The sequence below is a fragment of the Halyomorpha halys genome, unplaced genomic scaffold (assembly GCF_000696795.3).
Source record: "Halyomorpha halys isolate HHAL.00 unplaced genomic scaffold, Hhal_1.1 Scaffold1541.1, whole genome shotgun sequence".
NCBI classification, from domain to species: Eukaryota; Metazoa; Arthropoda; class Insecta; order Hemiptera; family Pentatomidae; genus Halyomorpha; species Halyomorpha halys.
Genome location: NW_027116259.1, coordinates 206,071 through 230,792, shown reverse-complemented (window position 1 = coordinate 230,792; position 24,722 = coordinate 206,071). Strand labels below are relative to the sequence as shown.

The following is a 24,722-nucleotide window of genomic DNA, read 5'->3' as shown; positions in this document are numbered from 1 at the left end:
TAACATCATGTAAAAACCAGTTTATAAGGTGGCACTTCACAGTCATATCATCAATTGTAGAAACCACTGTTAATTTAATTTTATTAACTGTTATTCATTTCTTATAACTTTGTTGAAATTGTAATAGTGAAATGAAAATGGAGTAGAATCACTTGTTTAGTTTAATACTAGGAGTTTCCACCGAATGGCCTGGGTTACCTTCATCGGAAACTGAGGCAGCGCTCGGGAAAGCTATCCCAATTAGACTCTTCTCAATCCCACCCATCGGCCCTTCCAGGTGTCGCGAACTCCTCAAACCACGGACTCCAGTGGCCAATGTGTCGTCGGTCCCCCTCCGTATCTCCCTGACCCTGATTTCTCCCGCGGTCAGAGTCTATATAAAGCAGGAGCGGTCCTACATCCGTCGTCGCCATGCTGTCCTTCGGATTCTTCCTCATCCTGGTCTTCTCTGGACTCTGCACTGCTCAGGTATGTCCATTTGTTGTATGGAAGCTTGTATTCTTCCGTGGGTCAGTTTAACCAATCTTATTGAATTTACTTTCTCTTTCAAGATTGTGGTTTGCTTCTTCTTCACTGAGAGGAGTTTGAAAAGTTTAGCTAATAATAAAAGTAAACTTTAGATTTTAGTTGTAAGTTCCTTGAAAGTCCCCAGTCTTGTCTTGTCGGTGTTCTTAATTATGATTATTTTTTAAATTATCCAAGACCAACTACTGTTAGCTTGTAATGGGAATCACCAAAGCACTTTATTATTGTAAAATTATAATTACTTTTATTTCTTAAAAAAACATACAATTATACAAGGTGTATACAGTAGAATAATGGTTTAAGTAATACATTAATGTGTGAACTTAAACTAGTTCGGACTTCACTCTGTTTGGAATTAATAAAAATACTCATATAATGCTTTGAACAGTCCAAAAAAGAACATTGTCGCTTATTAATAAAGTATATAAGTTACTAACACAAAGCTAAATATCAACTTTTTAAAAATTTATTTATTGATATTTATATAAAAATGCACGATGTAAATTTAATGGAAGATCAAAATGGAGTGATACAGTGATATGCACTCTAATCATATTTCTACACTAGAAGTTCTCGAGGTCATCTTCTTGAGGCTCCTCGGAGGATTGTCAGGAATGGAAGAGGATGTAAGGTTAGAAACTAGGGGGTTTGGGTGGTGAGGAAGTTTATAATGGAAGGAATGATATGGTTCGGGCTAGATCGGTTACATAGGGAGTATTAAGGTGGCAAAGTAAGGAGCATTGAGAATTTTACGAAGGACTTTGGATATGAGATGAACTCGAAGGTTTAGTAGAGCCCCAAAGCTCAACTCTGTATGTCTAGATAGGGTTTATAATTGTGATGTGAATCAGTCTTTTGTTATGAATTTTTTAGAAGTTTAGACCGTTTGTCTAGTAAGTGCTGTAACAGTCAGACTCGAGGTGCAATTTCCTGTCGTGTATGAGGATTCCAGGTTAGTCGTTAGTCGTTAGTTATTAGAGTGCTACCAGTGGGTAGTTTCTCTACACGCCTGTAACACTCCAATTTAACTTAGATCAGATTTACTAAATGTACTATAATGTACAGTTGTAAATACCAATAAATAAATATAAAAAAAAAAAAAAAAAGTCGTTGGCCCAAATGTAGCCCAAGGTAGTGGATCTGTTCTAGAGGGGTAAGAGCAAAAAAATACTAACTTAAAAACTGATAACTAATGCATACAAATTCTCTAGAATGTACATCATGGCAAATTAAATAGGCATAACAACTCACTTATAGAATGAATGTCAATGATGAGATCAGAAACACTTAGCAACGTAATTAGTCGTTAACGGGCCTACAAAAAAAAAGAAAGAAATTGGTCGCAGTTAGGTCAAGATCATGTTACACTAAAAATGATCTAGCTTTCACTGAGCAAACTCTTGCCTTACGTGTTGGTCATCGATAGTTTATTTGTTCACACTTTGCTTTACTTTGCAGTATGCTTACTCTCCTATCAACACTATTAATAGCTTATATATACTGACAGAGTTCAGGTTGTTTGTTACAATTTGTGTTATGAAAATACTATAATATGGGGAGTTTAAGAAAGAAACAAAAGAACTTCCAGTTAAAATTAAATACCTTAATCCTGCAATCTATTGGCAAACCCAGATTATTTTCTGCTTCTGAACCCCAATTAGTCTGAATAGATTCAGAGTGAACAAAGTCTCTCAGGTCAGATAAATACAAGATAGGTGAATAATCTACACCGCATCCAGGCGAAGAGAAGAAGCAAAATGAGAAAAGAGAAGAGAACTAGAAGATAAATATATAATATAGAAACCTCAGTAGTCCATATCAATCCGTAATAAATTTTACTATGCTATAATATCAAATTCAAATCAACAGTCAAAATTAATTTAAATACTAGTCCAATAAAACCGTATTGTACACCCTTTTGGCTAAACTCCATAATTTTTTTTTTGTATAACTCATACAAGGATTGGTGTTTTATTTCCCTTTCTTTTATCATTAAATTAACTTAAATTAAATCTGTACCGGTACAAGCCATGAAGGGTCAGGGGTTCAGTACTTTGTAAAGGAGTACTGTTACTAGACCAACGGTTGTGCAAGGAGGTGATTTGGTTCTTTTACAATACATTATTTATTTCAAATTTACTTTAAATACTGTGCACAACATTCATATCAGCTTACCAGCAAATTATACGAGTACTTAAGTGGGATGATTTCCCCCCACATTGTACCCACAATGACACCAGGGAATTTCTGTATTAAACAAGAGGAATGTGTAAATTTAGTAATAGGGAACGCAAGATTTATATATTTTAAATTTTGATCAAATCTCTAAATTTAATTGTTAATGAAAAAAAAATTATTCCAATCATTTCTTCGAAAAATATTGATTTGGTTTCAGAACCACGTGTGCCCATTTACTTAGAACAAGGTAAATGAACCAGTAAAAATTTATACAAACTTAACGTGCAGTAATTTTAAATTATTGTTCGCTATGCTGTTAAAAAATTTTAAATATTATTTATTAATTAAATTATTGTTACTAAAAAATATTTTATGTAAATAGTATCCTTTTTGGATGATTCTTACAATAAAAATCAGCAAAATAACATTAACTTCAAGATTATTAAAAATATTTTTTCTCTTAATGTTAAATTACAATAAAACTCATATATGGTAAAAAATTTAAATTGAATATTGGAAAAAAAAAGAATTAAAAATTATTTATGTAAATATTTATTTTTTTATTTAAACAATAGGGTTATATGAGTAATACAGACTTACAAATCTTGAATTTATTTTTTTTAAATGCATAGTAAAAAAATGTTTTTACTAGGACATGTTTAAAAATTAGAAATATTTCAACTCCATATATTTGGAAAAAAATTGTTTTCTTCCAGAGACTATTGTTCATAACCCCTCTGCATTTTATGTAATTTCTATGTCAATTCTACCGTAAGCTGAATGTTTGCTCGTTTACCTTATTTGAATACATTTGATGCTCATATAAGATCGAAACATTAGTTTCAAATAATATAAAATATTTCATTTTATATCTCATTTTATTTTCCGATTTTTTAGAAATTTCGTATTTAAGCGTTTCTTGAACTTCTAAAACGTATATGGAATTTGTTTCACACCTAAATAATCTTTTACCGTAGTTCGATAAATCAGTCTCTCCTAATGGTTCCAATATCGTACTCACATTAAAGAACATGTGGTGTTATTATCATATTATTTTGATGTTATATAACACAATAATATTGTTTTAGATTACTTTCAAACATTGAATAATATAATAACAAGATCAGCTGATCAATAAGAAAACAATGTTAATAATAGGATAGGCAGTTGTGCCTTAATCATAGTTTGCTTCGGATATTCTTTCAGTTTCTTGAATTTGCTATTCAGGTGACAGAATTGTTCTAAGACGATGTTTAATGAGTACAATGCAAAGTCCTCGTGCTATTGTTATCGATTTGAAAAGTAATAAATTATTCATGCTCTAGAAGCAATAATTTTTTGTTTTTCTGTTTATTATTTTACATGCAAGGTTTTAAATCACGTTCTACCCGAATCACTGCTAATTCGTATGTAATTTTCAATTTAAAAACAAAAAAATCAGAAATATTGAGGTTCTAAAAAAGTACATCATACACCTTAGATGAAATAACGTCCTGTAACACTGAACAATCTTTATAAAAATGGGGAAATCCGATAGACCTATATATGTGCTCCCGAGATTTTTGTATTTATTTTCATATGAAATATACGTTTTCAGAAATGGAATTAATGGATATTTCTTGTTTACTACCTTTATTTCTACAGGGTATAATGAGCCGTTATAAATTCTCTCTGTCTTGATAATATTTATAATCATTCCAATTGATTGCACATTCTTTAGTATGCGATTAAATCTGACTATGGAAATATGTTTTTTCGAGTAATTGTTTTTTATAAGTTAAAACGTAGACACCTGGGCCCTGTTTTAAAATTAAAGCTAATAATAATAATAATAGTATTAGTTCATAGTACAGTATATAAATTAGTGTGATATTCGCACTAATACTTAATAGCTAATATTCATAATAGCTAGTAGTGATATGACAGGAGTTAAAAAAGTACTAAAGTACAAGTTAATTTTGTACAAGTCAATGTAATTGTATTTAAAAGTTAAATCGACAAGACTAATAGTATTAGTTTGTACTTAATTATGAAACAGGGCCCTGGCAACCCAAACTGCAAGAACAATTACCATGGCTTTTGGGGAAGGGTGTTGTAATAAGGGTATTCATGATGTTTAGTTTTACATGTTAAAGCGTGTTAAATGGAAAAACTTATATTAAATGGTGAAATATTTCCTTCTTTTGCCATGTTAAAACGATATGACATGTAACATGGTTGAGAGTCTGTTACTAGGTCTGTTAAATGAAGAATGACATCACGAAATAGACCAGCTGAGCTTGTCATCATTTTATTTGTTGTCGTGTTAGGTTACTTATCGTCGTTTGTGTTTTGTTTTTTTGGGATTTTTTTTTTGTCTTATGTTTTGGACTTTTAAAAAATATAATCATTCACTTATTTTTGCCATGTTGTAATGAAGTACTGTAATCAAAACTTAGAAGTTAACAATAACATGAAGTTTTGGAAGGAAAGGTTATTAAACAAGTTGCTCAGAAAATCCGCTAGGAGCTCTTATGCATTTATGATTTAACATGACTTTAAATAGGACTGCTCACATACTTATAACATTTAACATGGTAAAACATTTTACATTTAACATAATATCATGAATATCCCTAATTAACGGACCATTCGCCATTGGTTTGAAGAATGTTCAGCTGGTGAAACAGATTTGGATAACTAACCCAGAGGAAGACCTCTCTCTACCAGCATTTTACGTCGATGAACTTAGGCTTGCGGTGGTAGAAAACATTTACTAAACAGTTAAAGTACAAAATAACTTTTAAAAAAGTGTTTTAGCAGTTTATCGATACTTCAAGACCGTTGGTAAAGTAAAAATAGAGATCTATGGGTACCCCATGAACTCACTGATCGGCAGCCGCTGAAGCGTTATGAGCTAAGCGTTTTACTAGGCGAAAAAATTACTCTTCTCTTGAAAGGATAATCACGTGTGTTAAAAAGTGGATTTTATATGACAACATGCGTCGGTCGGGTCAGTGGTTAAATGTTTAGATTTCATAAAGTTATTTTATTAAATGCCTTTCGTATGAAAACGACTAATTAATAGGTATTTTAACTACTGAATAGGTAAACTAGGTTTTAACTATACTTTTCTATCTTTAAAGTTAAATGATTTAGTTGCCCAATTTTTAGTATAATTAAATTAACATGCCTAATTTTGTAAATGCTTATTGATATTAAGATATTTTTATAAACAAAAATTAGATTATTATTTAATAAAATCTTATTTACCTTTTTTTTGGAATGAGGCAACAAAATATACATATATTTACATTTTAATAGGTTGTTTTTAATATATATCATCCGGCATATTATTGCAAAACTCTATTGATCCAAAGTAAAATTAATATTTTTTTTTTAAAGCAATCCACGTCGAAGGTGATGTTTGCCTAGTTATCTATAGGTGACCAACCCATCCCTAACCATGGTTGAGGGTTGCGTTTTTTATTTTGTAGGACGGCCACTTAATGATAAAGTCAACGCCCCAAGGCCGGATCCGAACCGGCCTGCAAATCTCAGAAAGATAGACTTGCGCCTAACTCCTGAGCCCCGGTGCCCGTTTTTGTTTAGGTTATGTCTATAACAAAAAGATTTAAAAAATGTAGTTCATTAAATAAATTTTGTAATTTATAGATTTTTAATTTATAGAGACCCTATATCTTTGAGTGCTTATGTCAACCTGCTCTCACTAGGTTAAAGACGGCCCTGGTTTAACAAAGAGTACATAAAGAAAAAAAAATTAACAATAATAATTGATGTTTTAAAGCGTAAATATAACGTTTTTATATAAGAATGGATTACAAAATCTCTTGTTAATTTTAATTAAGTAAAAGGAATCATCTTAATGTAAAGCTATCCATATTGCACGTGGATACGAATCGTCTTATAAAAATTTTATCTTCCTAAATCTACATAACTACAAAGTAATAATAAATTTCTCATCCTATCAACGGAACAAACGAGAAATCACAAGTGGTGGTCTACGTTTCGGTTAGTGACAGCATTTGATCGATAGCCAATTGTGTCGGGTGCTTTCACTTCTTCAAAACGAAAGCAGACATTGTCTCATCTGGGCCAAAGCTTCCTTTACATTTTCGACAGCTAATAAACAAAACATTAGATTCCGTTTTTCTAATCTAACAAGGGGAGGCAATGTACGTCGGTGGTATCAATTTCAATTTTTATTTTTTTTTATTTTGTGATACTAAGTAAAATAATATTTGAAACGTGTCTGAGTGTTCTAGCCAATATCACTATTAACCAAGAAAAAGAAATATTTAAAAAAAAAAAAGAAAAAGAAATAAAAGGACTATGGTCCGAGTGCGGTAAAAAAAAAAAAAAAAAGAAGCAATTAAAATATTCATTGTGGACCAACGTTTCGCATAGCTTCATCAGAACTCAAAAAGATACAAACAACTAAAATAATATCACTAAGTAAGAGAATAGATAATATGAATAAAAGTAAACTAAGATGTGGCTAAATATGATATTTTAGGTATATTATTTTTATTCTTATTTCCCTCATTTCTCTGTCTTTTATGTATAGTATATTATTTGATTTATTTTTTATTATTTCCGTTTTCATTTATTTTCAATTTTTTTTTTTTAATTCTTGTTTATTTATACTTTTCACTCTACATCTGATTTTTATTTTCTTTAATTTACTCATTTTTATAATTATTTATTTAGTCATAACTTAGTTTACATTTATTTCATGTTATCTTATTCTCTTACTTTCATTACATTATTTTAAGTCTACTTATCATTTTTAAACCTGATGAAACCCTGAAAAATGGGGCTAAATGTTCACTAATTGAGTTTTTTTTTTTACTGCATCCGATCAATGTTCCAATAAAAAAAATAATTTAGGTATTTTTGTTTATTTTTCAACGCGTTTTCTGTATGGAAGGGTTGTTATTAACTAATCTATTTGCTATTTCTTGTAAAATAATAAAAAAAAAAAAAAAAAATTGCCTTTCATATTATATAAGTTCCAAGATATGAAGCACTGCATAACCCAATAAAAACTTCTATTTTTTAATTATTTTTTTTTTGGGGGGGGGGAGCAAGTCAGATTTGTTTTGAGCGTTCTTTATATCCTTTAAATATGAATTTTCATTAAAAGAAATAATTCTCACTAGAAGAATCCAAAAACATTCGTTAAAAATAAAAAGGAATATAGTGGAAAATAATAAAACGTATATACGGTTGGAAATACAATTTCAGTTTGAGCTGTTCTGAACAGTTTGGAGATTGGATTTTTTTTTTTTTTTTTATAAACGTATTCAAACTATAAGCAGCGCGTGTTTCATTCTGAAAACAATTCATTAAAATATATATTTCTAGAAAATGTTATATTGAATTGCTTTACGTAATAATATCATTCATAATATAACTTACAGTTTTTGCTTCAAGAAAACTTATTTTTTTCTAGCATAACGATAATATGAGTAAATAAAGCCAATATTATATACTTTCACAGATTTCTTTAGTTAATATGTATTAATTTGGATGGCATTTGGTAGATACCTATTCCATGTACCAAAAATATATGTACATATTATATTTTTCGTGCCGGGTCATTGCTAACATATACTCACAATAGGAATATTTTCTCAGTATTTTACACTATGAACTATGATATTAGAACCTCTGATAATTTTTCCACAATTAATGAATAGATTCAAGGATATTAGTTTGTTATTTCCTGGTGTTTGTGAGTCTTTTAGTTTTGGAATCCTACAATAATAAGTTTTTCCTCTACTTAATTGATAAATTTTTTTTTCGTTAAGGATATTTTCTAATTCTAATTAACTAGGTGATAGTGACTTAAATTTTATAAAAAAAGTTCGAGAAAATGTTTTGTTCGGGTCTTAAATGTTTAAAAGTATTCAGTGGATCAATTCACAGGACTTTCCTTATCTTGAGTTCAACACAAAAAAAACGTTATTTGTATCTTTGCTATTATTTGTTAGTTTAAGAACTTTTTTTGTTATTACACCTTTAAAAACTTTCAGAAGAACCAGAAGATGTGTAATTTTCGAATTATATAAAAAACCTAACAAAAAGCGAACCGATTCCAATCAAATAATACTTTTAAACACACCGTTTTCTTATTTCAGGTGCATTTAAATATTGCTCGATTAAATTATTTTAAGGCTCCTTTTCCCGTTTTAAGCTAATATTTCAAAAGTGATTTAGGACCGTAGTTCCCTGGGGCCTTAGTGGGGATTTCCTTTTTTGTGTTATGATCTCCACTTGTGTGATTGTAACAAGTCTTACATCGACCATCATACTTTTTTAGTGTCTATTTCAAAGATGAGACAATTAATGCTACCACGGAGAGCGGGAGTATCTTAAATCTGTACTTCACGTTTTAAGCAAATATTTCAATATTTTTTAAATATGTCTACTATATTTTAAAATTAAAGTTTGATACGTTGTATCTTTACTACTTGTCCAATTTAGATCATTTTTGTTGAGTATTAAATTATCTTTCAATTAATTCCAGTTCGAATTCCTCTTGTATCCAATCCTTACAATCCAAAATCCTTCGTAAAATCCTCAATGCTCCTTATTTTGTTACTAATAAAACCATCCATGAAGACCTAAATGTTTCTTATGTAACCGATCTAGCCCAAACCCGATATCATTCCTTCCATTATAAACTCCCTAACCACCCAAACCCACTAGTTTCTAACCTTGCTTCCTCTTCCATCCCTGGCAATCCTCCGAGGCGCCTGAAAAGAAGATGGCCTCGTGACCTTAGATTGTAAAATATTTTTAAAGTTCTACTACTGGGTAGTTCCTCTACATGCTGTATCATATCATTATTATTATGTCATTATGATCAAATTTACTTGTTGTATTTTGTATACAGTTGTAAATATCAATAAGTAAATAAAAAAAAATAATAATACCTGACTGGATTTTATTTCTTAGCAGCCTACAGTATAAATCTCAAACTTCTCATTCCTACAATAATATATTGGTAATATACAAAATAACCAACTCTTCCTAACCTTTTTCAAGTAAATAAAGTCTTTAAAAACCAAAAAACAAACCAACTACAACATGGCGTTTTCATGTTTATCGCAAACTTATTCATCTGTTTTCTAACATATTGAATTTAGGAGAAGAGGGATAATTATAATGGAAAAAGAGACAAAAAATGATACATAAAATGAAAACCAAGTATAATTACTAGGCTAAATTGATGAGGCTACTAAGTAGGGGGTATAAAAAATAGTGGCTGTTTCAAAGAATTTTAAAAAATTAATTTTTCATTCTCTAGAGTTTTAAAATCAACACCATCAACACTAGAAAATCTAATAAAACAGCATTTAAAGTAGATTTAATTTGCTAAAATATGTGCCCTAATAGAGCTATTTACGTTCAATGGTTCTCGAGATATAGATGTTTAAAAAGCAACATTTCATAAATAATGCACTGAAAAATGAAACAGTACTAGTACAGCATCCAACCGAAAACCAGCATAAAATACTATAATTTTACATAAAGAAAATAATACTTCAAAAATAAAAATACCTGAGTCCATTTATATATCAGAAAACATTAATAATACAGTGAATTTAAAAACAGACCCAAGAAATCTGAATCAACACTATGTAGAGATTTTAAGTAAAATTAATTTATGAAAAATATGGGACACAATTAATGTTGATAATTATAATTAACCTTGATATGAGTTATAATAATAAATAAAAGAGGAAATTTAACCAAAATATAGTTGTAACAAATAAATTAAATACCTGACCTGAGAGTACGTAAGGTTGCAAATATTGTTGTGATAAATTTTAACAAAGAAGGTTGACTGTGTTGTCGAGAATTGATAAATTAGGTAATTATACATAATCTAAGAATTGCTTATTAACAAAATTATATGATTCCCTAATGTTTTAATGTCTCATAACGTAATTAGTGGACTGAAATTAATGACCTGGGCCGAATAGCTTGCATAAAGTTGTTTTTTTAATGATGTGGCTCTGAAATTGTATGAAACGTCGGACATATAAAGAAATAAAAATTTAATATGAATTTAGTGAATGACACAAATCTTCCTTGTTTAAGTGTAATAATTTATTTCATATACATCAACAACAACTTTTCGGGAATATCTCCCATCTTCAGGTTGCTATAAAACCAAATTCAACAAAACTTATAACTAACATGTGCTCACAACATTTCTAATATATCATATATACCTCATAACTATTCATAAACTATTTACCTGATAACAAATATTTAAAATAGAAAGTATAATTATCTCCTTACTTTGTTATTAGTCCTAATATTGAATCATATTGTTGTCATTTAATAAATAAATAAAAAAAAAACTTTTTATATTATCAACAGTTATGCAGGAGAATAATTACCTTCCTGAAGGTTATCTTTCATATATGATAACAACCATATAGACTATAAACAATTATCTCCTACCTCTATTAACAGAAAGATGAACAATATAACTAAAATTAACAATTTTTCAACAACAATTATTTTATATAAAAATATTTTTTTATAATTATTTTTTTTTGGTTTTATAGCAACCTGAAGATGGGAGATATTCCCAAAAAGTTGTTGTTGATGTATATGAAATAAATTATTACACTTAAACAAGGAAGATTTGTGCCATTCACCAAATTCACATTAAATCTATTAACTCTTCCAATAGAAGATTATTAATTTAAAAAATAAAAATTGTTTTAAAACTTTTTTTATATATATCTTTAATTGTATTAGGAATTTCCGTTTTAAATTTATCTATCTGCATCACATTATTTATTTTTTCCAAACTAAAATATAATCAAAATAAAATCATATAATCATATATAATATAATATAATCATTCATTGAATATAGGTACTGCGTGACATTTCTTATTTCTTAAGGATTGTTAGATGTTAAAAATTTCTTATATATATATATTCATTGCTATATGGATTTAGAAATGTTTTCCATTGATTTTGATTAGCATGAAATTCTAAATTGATATGTTGTAAAGATTTTTTAAATTATATTTATCATATTTCGCAGAATTTTTTACTCCAATTCGTTGAATGTTTTCTTTACATAATCCGTGGTTAGTTCTAAGTCCAGAAATCTTTTACTATATCCTTCGAAAGATTCAATTCGAAAAACGAGGGCTTGGTCAGACTTCGCGGCACATTCCACTGATAAAATCTACCTTTCTAAGACATATTTTCCTAAATCGTCGTAAAAAAAATCCGTATATGGCAGTTTTATATCTGTAACATGAGGTAGATTAACAGATGTTTTAGTTAGGCGATCTACGTCATCATTTCTCGTAATTCCCACGGGAGCTTTGATCCACATAAATATTATTTCTTTTTTATTGCGTAAAAATATTATTGAAGTACATTAAATTAATAATTTGAGACTGAAATTAGATAAACATTATTTATTGATACAAAGGCAGAAACTAATTTATAGTACTCCTACATACTTTCTCATCATTCGTTTCTTTCTCATTGATAGATTTTTCCAAGTAAACCACAATGGTTCCTATTCATCCCTCTATTCTCAGTCCGATGGTGTTCCTCAAGGTAGTATCCTTGGTCCCATCCTCTACACCGTCTATACAACTGACATTCCAACCACTCCTAACACTATCCTCACCACTTATGCTGATGACACAGCTGTTAATAATAACCCATTAATTGTATCCCAAAATCTCCAATCCTATATCACAGCCCTCGAAGATTGGTGTCGTACTTGGAGGATTAAGATAAATTCCAACAAATCCCATCAAATCACCTTTACCCTTCGTCGTAAACCTCCTGACTGCCCTACAGTTTACTGGGCTGTTGGTACAGCCCGATGTTACTCTTACTCCTGTCGAACAGATCCGCTACTTTAGACTACATTTGGACAAACGATTAACCTGTAATCCTCACACCAGACTGAAAAGACAGGAAACTGCACGTCGATTTCGATCATTACAGCACTTACTAGACAAACGGTCTAAACTTCCAACACGTTACAAAAGACTGATCTATATGACTGTAATAAGGCCAATCTGGACATATGGAGTTGCGCTTTGGGGCTCCACTAAACCTTCGAATTCCTCTCGTATTCAATCCTTACACTCCAAAATTCTTGCTAAAATCCTCAATGCTCCTTACTTTGTCATGAATAAAATGATCCATAAAGTTAATGTTCCATATGTAACCGATCTAGCCCGAACCAGATATCACTCCTTCCATTATAAATTCTCTAACCACTCAAACCCCTTAGTTTGTAATCTTGCATCCTCTTCCATTCCTGGCAATCCTCCGAGGCGCCTGAAAAGAAGATGGCCACGAGACCAGCTAATGTAAAATGACATTAGAGTGCTACCAATGGGTAGTTTCACTACACGCCTATAACACTCCAATTTAACTTAGATCAGATTTACTAAATCTATTATAATGTACAGTTATAAATAGCAATAAATAAATATTTTTAAAAAAAAGTAGTTTATAGTTTATAGTACATTCATCTAGCTATAATTTGAGTTATACTAGACAACTGTTTTTTTTAAATCTTAAAACATTTTAATTAAGATCTGAAAAACTCGTTATTATTATTCTTCTACCCCCAGACAATAGAGGATATGTATTAACATGCGGTAGAGAAGACTTTGACATTGATATGTCTAGTTGCTGTCTGTTATAGTGAAGCAAAGCTAGCTCCTCATTCCTCCCAACCGAGTCAGACATGTCCGAAGCAAACCGAAAACAAAATCAATTTCGCAACGCCATTTTCATTTCTCTCATCACGTAGAGACAAATTGGAAGAAACCACTTCCAGAAGCTTCTATTTCGACTCCTCCCCTCCGGGCATGACGTCTAGAACTGCCATTATTGTCTCTATTGAAAAGTAATTTAGAACCGACAGGTTAAAACCTTTCACCTATCTCTGACGAACCAATTGTAGACTGGAGCTGATTCGTGAAATAGGTTACTTTCTCTACAAAACTAGATCGGACATTTAAATAGCTAAATCAATTACGAAAAAAAAATTACACTAATTTTACATTGGGAAATGTGTAATATTACAATATATGCTAAACATTTATACCGGATTTTCGTGCAATTGCATATTTTTTTCCCTACCTTCAAATTCGACCAAAACTCATAAATTCCGAATCATGGAAAAGACATACAAATAATACTAATTTTATAGTATAAGAGCCCAAGAGGAGAAAAAAATAAAGGCAGTTATTACTAAATTTTTATTTCTACATAAAAGTACTTATATATTTATAGACGTCTTCAATTCCACAAAAGTCGTTCAAATCTTGTGATAGGACCTCGATCCAACTCTAAAGCTGGTTATTAAACATTATACGCTAAAAACAAGACTTGTTTTCAGGTTAAATAAAATGCAGAGACCTAGAAGTATTTCCTAAAATGAAACAAGAAGATTTCTGGTAAAATATAATTACAGTTCGTTCATTCAATTCCTGAGTTTTTGTAGCTGTCACAATCTAAAATAGATGCTTTAAAGTGCACATAGGTGGGCTTAGTATGGTATTATTATACCCCAAGAGCCTAGTGGTAAAAAAGTCGGTTACTGCACCCCAATTTTTGGTTACTTTAATGAAAACTATGTATGATTACTAGTCAAAAACTGATGAGTCTGCCAAGTATAAGTAGGTGGAATAGGAAATGGCGGATCTTTCCAAACGTAAAAAAAAAAAAAAAATTTTTCTAAAATAAATAATTTAATTTCTATCCATTTTAGTCTCAACACATTTTATTTTTCTTAAAAGTTCGACGTTTCGGCCAATCCGGCCATCTTCAGGGACAATCTACTTAATACAATTTTGGAACTAAATGATTTAAAAACTCAACTTCATGGAGGCTATTCTGCCCAGGTCAAAACAACAATTTCTAATTAGTCAATATTCACATTAAAACTAAAATTAAAATTCATTTATCAGTCATTATTTGTTAAAAATTTTATCACATCAATGCTTGTAACCTTAATGTGAATATTGACTAATTAGAAATTGTTGTCTTGATCTGGTCAGAATAGCCTGCATGAAGTTGAGTTTTTAAATCATTTAGTCCCAAAATTGTATTAAGTAGATTGTCCCTGAGGGTGGCCGGATCGGCCGAAACGTCGGACTTTTAAGAAAACTAAAATGTGTTGAGACTAAAATGGATAGAAAATAATTAAATTATTTATTTTAACAAAATTAACCAGTCTCAAGAAAATGTTTAAAATTATAAATTAATTAATTTTTCTTTTGAAACTCCCTATCTTTAAAACAACCACCATCAGAAAACCTAATAGTGTATCATTAGCTATGATACCATTAGCTAATAGAGATATAGCTTTTTAAAAACCGACATTTCACAAAAAATGTACTTAAAAAAAGGATAGTTAGTAAATAAAATAACAAATAAAACTAAATAAATAAAATAGTACATTAAACTAGCTTTAATTTGAGTGCTGATAGACATCTGTACATCAAATGGTTTTTGAGATATAGATTTCTCAAAGTAAATTCTCTAACTACTGATTTTTCAATAAATTTTTTATGAAATGTTGCTTTTTAAAAAGCAATACTTCGGGAACTATATAAATGTAAATACCATTATTAGGGATCATAATTTAGCAAATTTACGCTACTTTATATAAGTTTTCATGATATTTGCTACAATAAATTGATTTTATTTTAAAAATTTTCATTTGCCAAATTTATATTCATATGGGAATATCATAAAAACTACTATCCCTACGAAGATAAGTGTCCTGAACTACTTTATAGTAAGTTAAATTTTCTTAATTTTGAGTGCTAGTAAACTTATGTGCGTCTCATGGATCTAGAGATATATTTTTTCAAAAATCAAACATTTTATACGAACAACTAGAAATTAACAGTTTGTAAATTTATTTTCTTATATATTATAAAAACTGCTACTCCTACAAAGATAAATGTTATGTACTTATAGTAAATTTAACTAGCTTTAATTTTCGTGCTGACAGAAATCTGTACGTCCTATGGTTTCTGCAATAAAGTTTTTCTAAACTCAAACTTATTGTGCGTAGGAGTAGTAGTTTTTATCATATTTGCTAAAATTAATTGATTTATAGTTTTTCAGACTAAATTTCATGAGTAAAATTCACAATCTGCAATAAAGTACTGTACACTTAATTAGCTTCTATTTGAGTGCTGGCAAACATCTGTACGTTTTATGGTTTCTGTGATATTTTTTTCATAAATCAAACTTTTTTGCCAACTACTAGAAATGTTGAATTTATTTCGTTGAATATCATGAAAACTACAGTATTGATTTTTTTTTTTTTTGTATGTTTTGCACTGAGTTCCACATTTTACTATTGTTGCATAACATTTACCATATTATACTTACGTAGGTAAATCTATAGCAATATTTATTCATTTTATAATTTTTGCTTTATTAAATATGTGTTTTAAATATGACAAAATTATGGTTTGGAATACATTCAGTAGTATAGTTGAATTAAACTTAAAAAAAAATTTTTAAATAAAGAACAAGGAAACAAAAGTGACGAATACTCTTGTAATATTATTAATCAGTGAAGTATGAAATAGTCCTTCCTATTTAATTATATAGAAATTTTAATAAAATATTCATTGTCGTTTCAGAATGACGGTACCAAACCCATACTGACACCATTCGAAGAAAATAAGGCAGGCATCTACCAATGGATTGCCACCCTACTGAGCCAGTACGGTGTCGGGGGGGAAGCAGCACCTCCGCCACCGGTGCCGATTGACCAGTCAAAGTGTCAACCCTGTGGTAAGTTCTATCTTCGTACAATATCATATTTTGTCAGATTGCCACATTTAAGATCAACCGATTCGCATTTATTAGTGGTTTGCGGATGTCGCCCAAGCATTCAAAAAGGTTCCAGTAGCTTAGCCTCAAAAATATATAATAGGGGTATTCATGATCTTTGGTTTAACATGTTAAAGCGTCTTAAATAGAAAAACTCATGTTAAATCGGAAAAAATTGCCTTCTTTTACCGTGGTAAAACGAAATAACATTTACCATGGCTGAGAGTCTGTTACTTGGTCTGTTAAATGGAGAATGACGTCACACAATAGACCAGTTGAGATCGCCGCCATTTTTGTTGTTGTGACAGCTCAGTTCTTTCGTGTTTGTGGTATTCATATCCCTGTTATTAAACCAGAATGGATAATTTTAATGATACATTTGAGAAAAAAACAGTAAAAAAACAATGTAATTTCATTCTACTATCTGAAAATTTGTAAACGCTCGCCAGATAAAAATCTGACTATATGAACCATGTAATTATTCTTAGGGGACATATGTCCCAGAATAAAGTTATTTTTTCATTTCATTTCATAAGCTAAACTTTCACACAAATTCCACTTTTCACTCACTCTAGGCATGTTGTAATTAATTACTTAAATCAAAACTGAAGTAAACAATAACATGAGGGTCTGGAAGGAAGGTTATAAACATAAAGGCTTATACAACAAGTTGCTGAGAAAATCCGCTGGGGGCTCTTATGCATTTAACGTTTAACATGACTTCAAATAGGGCTGCTCACAATCTTATAGTTATAAACATTTAACATGGAAAACATTTAACATTTAACACAACATCATGAATACCCCTAATGTATAACACCAAATAGTGCTTCATCACCAAAGATCTAACTAAGGTTATAACTTTAGAAGAAAGGGTTATAATGCAAGGGTTTGGATGAAAATTTAATAAATATGAGGTCGAGGGCATGTGGAGTATTGTGTGTATGCCATATTGATCATAATAATTATATAGCTATACGTCACTACGTCAACACATGCATTGTATAAGAATAAATATCACAAGTCTACACAACCCATGAAGTTCTTGTTATCTTCTTCTTCTTTTTTTTTTTTTTTTTGTTGATTAACGAAATATGAATATGAGCAAGAAAATATATTAGGTATGTACAAAATTAAAATTAATTTAAAAAAAATTAAATAAAAGAACAGACCTTGTAGATATTTGGCCGCCCAAATCAGCCTTCTCCACGCTTGTTTTTCTTATGATCTGCCTACGAAGGGTGAGGGATTTCCAGGTTACCATCTAACACCATAGTAAGGGGTCAAGTTTTCATTTCGTGGGACCATTACACCACTACAGAAATAAATATTCACCCACCAAGCCGGATGAGAACCGGTGCCCCTCAGTTCCCAGGTTTCAAAGACCTGTGCCTCAACTACCTGAACTACGGACGACCCCGGGTCTTGTTATCAGTACTTGGTAAGACAATACTGTTTTTTGACTAACGATTACTCAGATTAACGGCCGGGATTACATTTAACCACCAGGTTTTACCCCTGAAATAAAGATTATACATTCTAGAGTAGGGGTGGCCAACAAGTCGATCGCGAGGCCAATTTTGGTCGGTCGTCGATCGCTCGCAAGGTCTGGGAAGGAATTCCCTATACCATTGAAGTGATTGTAGAAGTCTTAACTTTCTTGTAATAGTTTCGAACATATTTCATATGAATAAGGAGTTATTAATTCTCCATGTCCTTTTAATTCCCCTGGATATGTGTTTTTGGCCTTTTAAATAATTTATTTTTGTTGTTTTTTACTTAGGTAGATAAGCCGTATATCTGTAATTCTGTACGATATGTACTCAGCGAGCTATTGATGGATTAGCAAAAAGTAAGTCATATTATTCTAGCATGATTCATTTTCCTGGCCACCCAAAAAAATCCGAAAGTGAATACATTTAAATCAAATTATCAGCCATACCAACCACGTTTTCATATTTAAGAACAAATAGTACAACAATTTATACGTTTCAGTTAATAAAAAAATTAAATTCCATTTGCAATAATCTGGAAATAGTGTCGAAAAATCGAATTTTTAAGGTAACGCATGAAACGGAATGCTGCAATCAAAAATTTATTATTGGAGAAGTTTGTCGGGGGGGGGGGGGGGGGGGGGGGGGGAGAGGGGTGCGATCAGCAAAGAACAACATAAATAAACAAAACCATATTTATTTATTTTATGCCGACGTTTCGACCTGAATTTCAGGTCTTCATCAGGGCTATAGAACAAAAGAGATAACAACATTTAGAGAAACATAAAATTGAAAAGGAATAGTATACAAACAAATTTGGAATTATACAAAATATTGAATTGAATCATAAATGATAAACATTGATAACTGATTATTGAATAATAAAAAAAATTTTAATTGATTGATAATCGTGGAATTGGATGGTAGTAGAAATAGAACAGTAACAGATGAAATGTAATATCATGTAGGTAACAAGATATGAATAATATAAGATATGCAAGTAGTGTCTAGAAAACTGAAAAAATAAATAGATAAATCAATATATTTATGTTGTTCTTTGCTGACCGCACCCCCCCCCCCCGACAAACTTCTCCAATCATTAAACTACGTCAACTATCTACACCTCATTAAAAATTTATTATTTTCATGAGCCTGTCCCGAAAACAAAATAAGTGATTTAAAATAAAACATTGTTTTGAAAATATATATTACTAATCTACTTATACATCGCTGGAAAGCACGTGCTACTGGAACATAGTGTATAAAAATAGTATGCATTTTACACCCCTTCTTCCCCCTTAGACAACCCCTAGACAACAAGTCGATTGGAAGACACTCATAAGTTAAAAAGTAAATCTTATATATAGAAAAGTTTGCCACCCCTGCTCTAGAAGTATGGTGTGCTTCTGGACGGTCTACCGACCACTGATGAACCCTCATACAACATAAAATCAATCATTTATCAGATCAAAGCTCTCAAGAAGTCCAGTGCTAGCCCACTCTTCCCCGTGTATTGCAATGCATGAAAACAGAAAACAAATAAACTATCCGGATTAACAATAGTAATCCGCCAAAATAGGCAAACTTCTGAGGATGCATTGCAAATCCTGAGAGGAAAACTTTTATTTCCTAGCACGGAAATAAAACACAAAGATAAAGGAGAGTCAGGTATAATCCAGGCGTGCACGTAAGTTACTGACTACAGATTGTGCCATCTCCCTAGTGGCATGACTTTTAAAATTAACTCCCGACTGGAGTTCTCAACGGGAAACTTCTCATAGTTTCAAAACTTATAATCCAAATATTAAATTTTCCAATGTTTATTTCAAAGTTTATTACTATGTCTACAACGAAACTTTTTGAGTTTAAACCTGAAATGTCAAAGTTTGAAATTTTTCCCCTTCACACCTTATTTTATTTTATTTTTTTAATTCAAATCTATTAGGTTGTTAAAATAACTCATTGATTTATTGCGCTAAATTATTTATTTTAATTAAAATTGATTTATCTTAATTAAAACCGGACTTAAATAATAACTAGGATGTCAGATATAATGTGGGGAGTTTTTCGCCTCAAAAACGAAGAATCACTAGCAGATTTCAACTTCTGGCAGAAAGACGAGTTACAGTAATTGACAAAGATGGCTTATTTTTTTTTTAAGGATAACTTTAATTTATAGGTTTTTACACTTAAATTCAAATAAAAATTATTTGAAACAATGAGAATTATAACAACCTATTACAGCAGAAGCATATATAAGCATACAGTCTAGATACATACGTACATACATACATAGAGGTATCTAAAAGTTGTAAGCAGAGAACCTTTTTTTTTTTTTTTATTTATTTATTGATACTTACAACTGTATTAAAAATATAAACAGTAAGTCAATTTGATGTTAGTTATACGAAGGCATGATACATAGATGCGAAGAATCTACCCATTGTCAGAGATCCAATAACATTTCTACAGGAGAAGATCTCGAGGCTATCTTCTTATCAGATGCTTAGAAGCATTATCATATAATGAAGGATAAGCCAGGTTAGAAAAAAGTAGGTTTAGGTAGATAGGAAGTCTATCATGGAAGGATTGGTATCTGGTCCTGCCCAAATCAGCTGCATCTGGAGCATTGAGGTCCTGATGAATGACTTAATTTATGACAAATTAAGGATCATTAAGGATTTTGGATTGTAAGGATTAGATACATGAGGAATTCGATGGTTTAGTGGAGCTCCAAACCTCAATTCCGTTAGTCTCAAATAATTGAGTATTTTGTAATTAGTTGGAAGTTTAAGCAGTTTCCTGTCTTGTATGAGAATTTCAAGTGAGTCTTTCTCCTAGGTATCTGTTTCTGCATCTTTTTGACAGGAATAAATGGGGAATGATTAATGGATACTGTGGGGCAGGTAGTCGTGGGCTTACGACGAAAGGTAAAGATGATTTATTGGAATTTATTTTAATTTTCCAGTTCTAACTCAATTCTTCAAGGGTGGTTATGGGAGATTGTAGGATTCGAGATACAATAGAAGCGTCATTATTCAATGAAAGTAGTTAAGAATATCGATAATAATAGTCTTTTATCTTTGGCATACGTGGTGAGGAAAGTGTTAGGGCGGGTTAGGATGTCAGCTGTAAAAACTATATAAAGAATAGGACCATGGATAGTAAGTACCCTGAGGCACACCAGCACCGTTATTAAACTTAAGTCTGTCAACAACCCCGTAGAATAAATATAAAGGATTATAAAAAACATGTGAAGCAGTATTTTAGTGGACTAGGAGTGTTATTTCTGGTCCCTTCATCCTTTTTTTTTTTAAGTTTTGAGACACTCAAGTTACGTGGTTCTACTTCTTATTACATACATTTTTCTACAGTAGAAAAAAATGAAGAACGCACAACATTATTTCACGAAGCTATAATAACTTTAATAATACTAAATAATATCAAGACAAAAAAAAAATGAATCGTACTTTTCACTCTCATCCTCGTATATATCAAGATCTTAATCAAAGAATTGAAAGCAAATTTTTAAAGATTTATTGTAGATTAGACGTATTACATTATATACCATTTCTACCTAATCTTATAATCCTGAATTAATTATGAATTTATGTTGCTAATTAAGGGATGGAATAGTTGACCACATTATTAGAAAATGATCAGGAAGGCCGTTAAAATAAAATAAAAAATAGTGTAAAAGTATTTAACGCTACTGGTGGCCGTGCCTGTAATTTTCTCCAAACGTTAATAAACTGTTCATTACAAAGGAAACTATTGAAAAAAAAATAATTCATAAAAGAAATGAAATAAGTCAGAGAACACCATCCTATCAGTTTTCGTTCCCGTATTTAATAGTCAGTAAAAAGAACCGATATGAAGACAACTAAACATTTTATACATTAATTCAGAAATGTTATTATTTCGAAATATATTATTTTTCAATTCATTTCTATAATAGTTTGATACAATTGGTCTTTTTAAAAATCAATATGATATTCTAATATAAGTTTTATTTTCTAACTTTACTTTTATAATAAACTATAACTTTTCATCAATCTTTAGTGCGTGTTCATGTGTAACGATAAAGATGGCTCTTTAGTTACGTTATTTATTTGTCAATACAACAATATTTACACTTGACATATATAACACATTCATAATTACTATTAACATAACGTTCAGTTTTTCATATAACAACACAAGTTCTTCCTAATTAAATTACTTGTAATTGATCATATGGCGAGAGGTTTCAAATGGGTTTGCCACTAAAACAAATGTAAAATAATGAAACTTTAAATGAATTATAATTAAAAATAGATTTAAAAGAAATATACTAAAGAAATAAAAATGTTGATAATAATTTCGACAGTGGCAAACCCATTTAAAACACTCTCTTTGCAAACGTCAATCATTGGCGCTGAAGACGTTAATCATGCCACCACAAATCTTTTGAAATCAATACTCAAAACGATTACAAAATGAAGACAACTCAACAACTAACGTAATAGCGTTATTTTTTTAGTCAACAAAATAGTTGTTAATCGTTTCGAATAATAGTGTATTCGTTTAGAAAGAAGTATTATTATGAACTAGCTCGCAAAGGAGTGTGTATTAACAGCCACAAGAGCAAGATTATGACTGTTGCCAGAGATGAAGTGGACGTGGGAAATGTAAGAATAGTGCACAATGATGAAGTAAAGGAAAATGTGTACTTCCACTCAGTGAAATCAATGATTGAACACGTCTGTAGAATGGGGAAAGATAGAGTGCTAAGGAAATGTATGGAGGCGAGGCCTACTGGTAGGAGACCACGAGGCAGACCTAGAAGGAGCTATATGGAGCATATCCAACGGCTAGGTCTGGAAAGAGGAAAACACTGACTCAGATCAGGATACTAGCCAGAGTCCGAGATGTGTGGACCAAGTGGTTAGAGAATCCTTCACGCTGAAAGGCACTTAAGGAGGATGAGAAAGATGAAGAAGAAGTTTTAATGAAACGTTTATTGTTCTTGATCCCACCCCTATTATACTCATTCAGACGATTCGGCTTACTTGTATCATCAAGGTTACAGAAACATGTTACAATAATGATAAGAATCTATTAAACAGAAACAATAAAAATATTAAAAGTAATAAAAAGTAATCATCTAACCAATTTTAAATATAAATTGAAAATAAACTTAAACTGATAAAGAAATGTTATACAAATAAAAAGAGTTGTAGTAATCATTTATTTTTATTTATAATAATAATAAAAATTTTCATTGTAGCTTTACTTAAGACTAAAATTAATATTAAAATGACTTTATAATTCTCTTCAAGTGACTGAGGCTGACCCTAAGCCTGCTACTTGAAGTATTTATTTTCAATGACGGATTTAGTTTTAAGGGGGATGGTAAAGGATTCGAGAACTAGTCTTTTCTAGATTTTTCAAGAAGTCTTTATGCATTAATAAGTTAATTTTAAAAAAAAAATTGTCCGCCACATATTGTAACTAAGCCATGGTTGATAAGCGCTAAACTTATTAACTGCTTTTTTTTCAAATAAACTTTTCGAAAAGTTCGTTCAACGCAGATTTGGGCCATTAGTTTCAACTACAGCTAATTTTTGCCCATTTGTTGTTCAACACAAAAAAACCGTAACAATGGTGTAATAAAGAACTAGTAGTTATAATAATAATGTGAACCGCTACAATCATGAAAGGTCAGGGATCCAGTACTTTTTAAAGAAATATTATTTTTGAACAAGGCTAGACAAGGGGGTAATTTCAAGATCACGCTCAACCAACAGATTTTTCAGTAATCAAGGGTGCCGACAACAAAATCAAGTCTGGATTATATTTATAATTATTTACAAATGAGGTGTATTTATGAATGTATGAATCAAAATATGTTGATTATACTTAATATTAATTAATATGATATTGGATTGAGAATACCTGCTACCATTGTTATTCTACTATAACATATAATTCGTTTACCATTCTAAATAACAGTTAAGGACTATCAGTTGTTTAATGGGTGTTGCGGCTTTCGGGTTTCTATATTCAGGTGGGCTTTGGTGATTCCTCCTCGGCTTAGCTGAAGCTTGTCCACGGATGTCCTCTACTGCTCCCCTCGTGGATCTCCTTCCCCGTAATTCTCTCCTTTCGATTTTAGCCTTGATAGATTTATTTCTTTCCCTCTACTTTCTTTCCAGCTATTTCATCGGCTAGTAAAATTCTAGGGGGCCGAAACTATTTATTTCTTTTTTAAATTTTATTTTTATACCAGATCGGCCTGGTGGGCCTTACATGGTTGATATAACTTATATTATATATATATATATTTTTAACAGTTGATTATAAGGGGTTATAGTCACACAAATGACACCCATAACTATATACAATGTTCTTATTCAAAGAAAAAAATAATAATAAAATAATGCTTCTTAATAAAAGAGGAAAGTAATATGAATAAAAAAAAAATAATGATATTGCTACACTTAAATAAAACAAATAATTGCCTTCTAATAGTAAAAAGAAACAAATTATTTTGAAAAAGGGAAGAGAGGAGAAAATGAATAAATAAAATGAATAATAATAATAAGTAAATAGAGGTACTATGACTATGAATTAATTTTATATTTATTAAAAATTTATAAAAGAATGT

General features: G+C 30.6%; 1 protein-coding gene across 1 annotated transcript in view; it reads left to right on the top strand.

The window, feature by feature from the left end:
- Positions 1-342: 342 nt before the first annotated feature.
- LOC106689996 (trypsin-1) overlaps positions 343-24,722 on the top strand; it is a gene marked incomplete in the record, with an annotated part of 91,327 nt that continues 66,947 nt past the window's right edge. Inside the window, 2 exon segments of the mRNA XM_067053071.1 lie at positions 343-468; positions 16,388-16,541. Of these exon segments, the coding sequence (XP_066909172.1) occupies positions 412-468; positions 16,388-16,541 (211 nt within the window).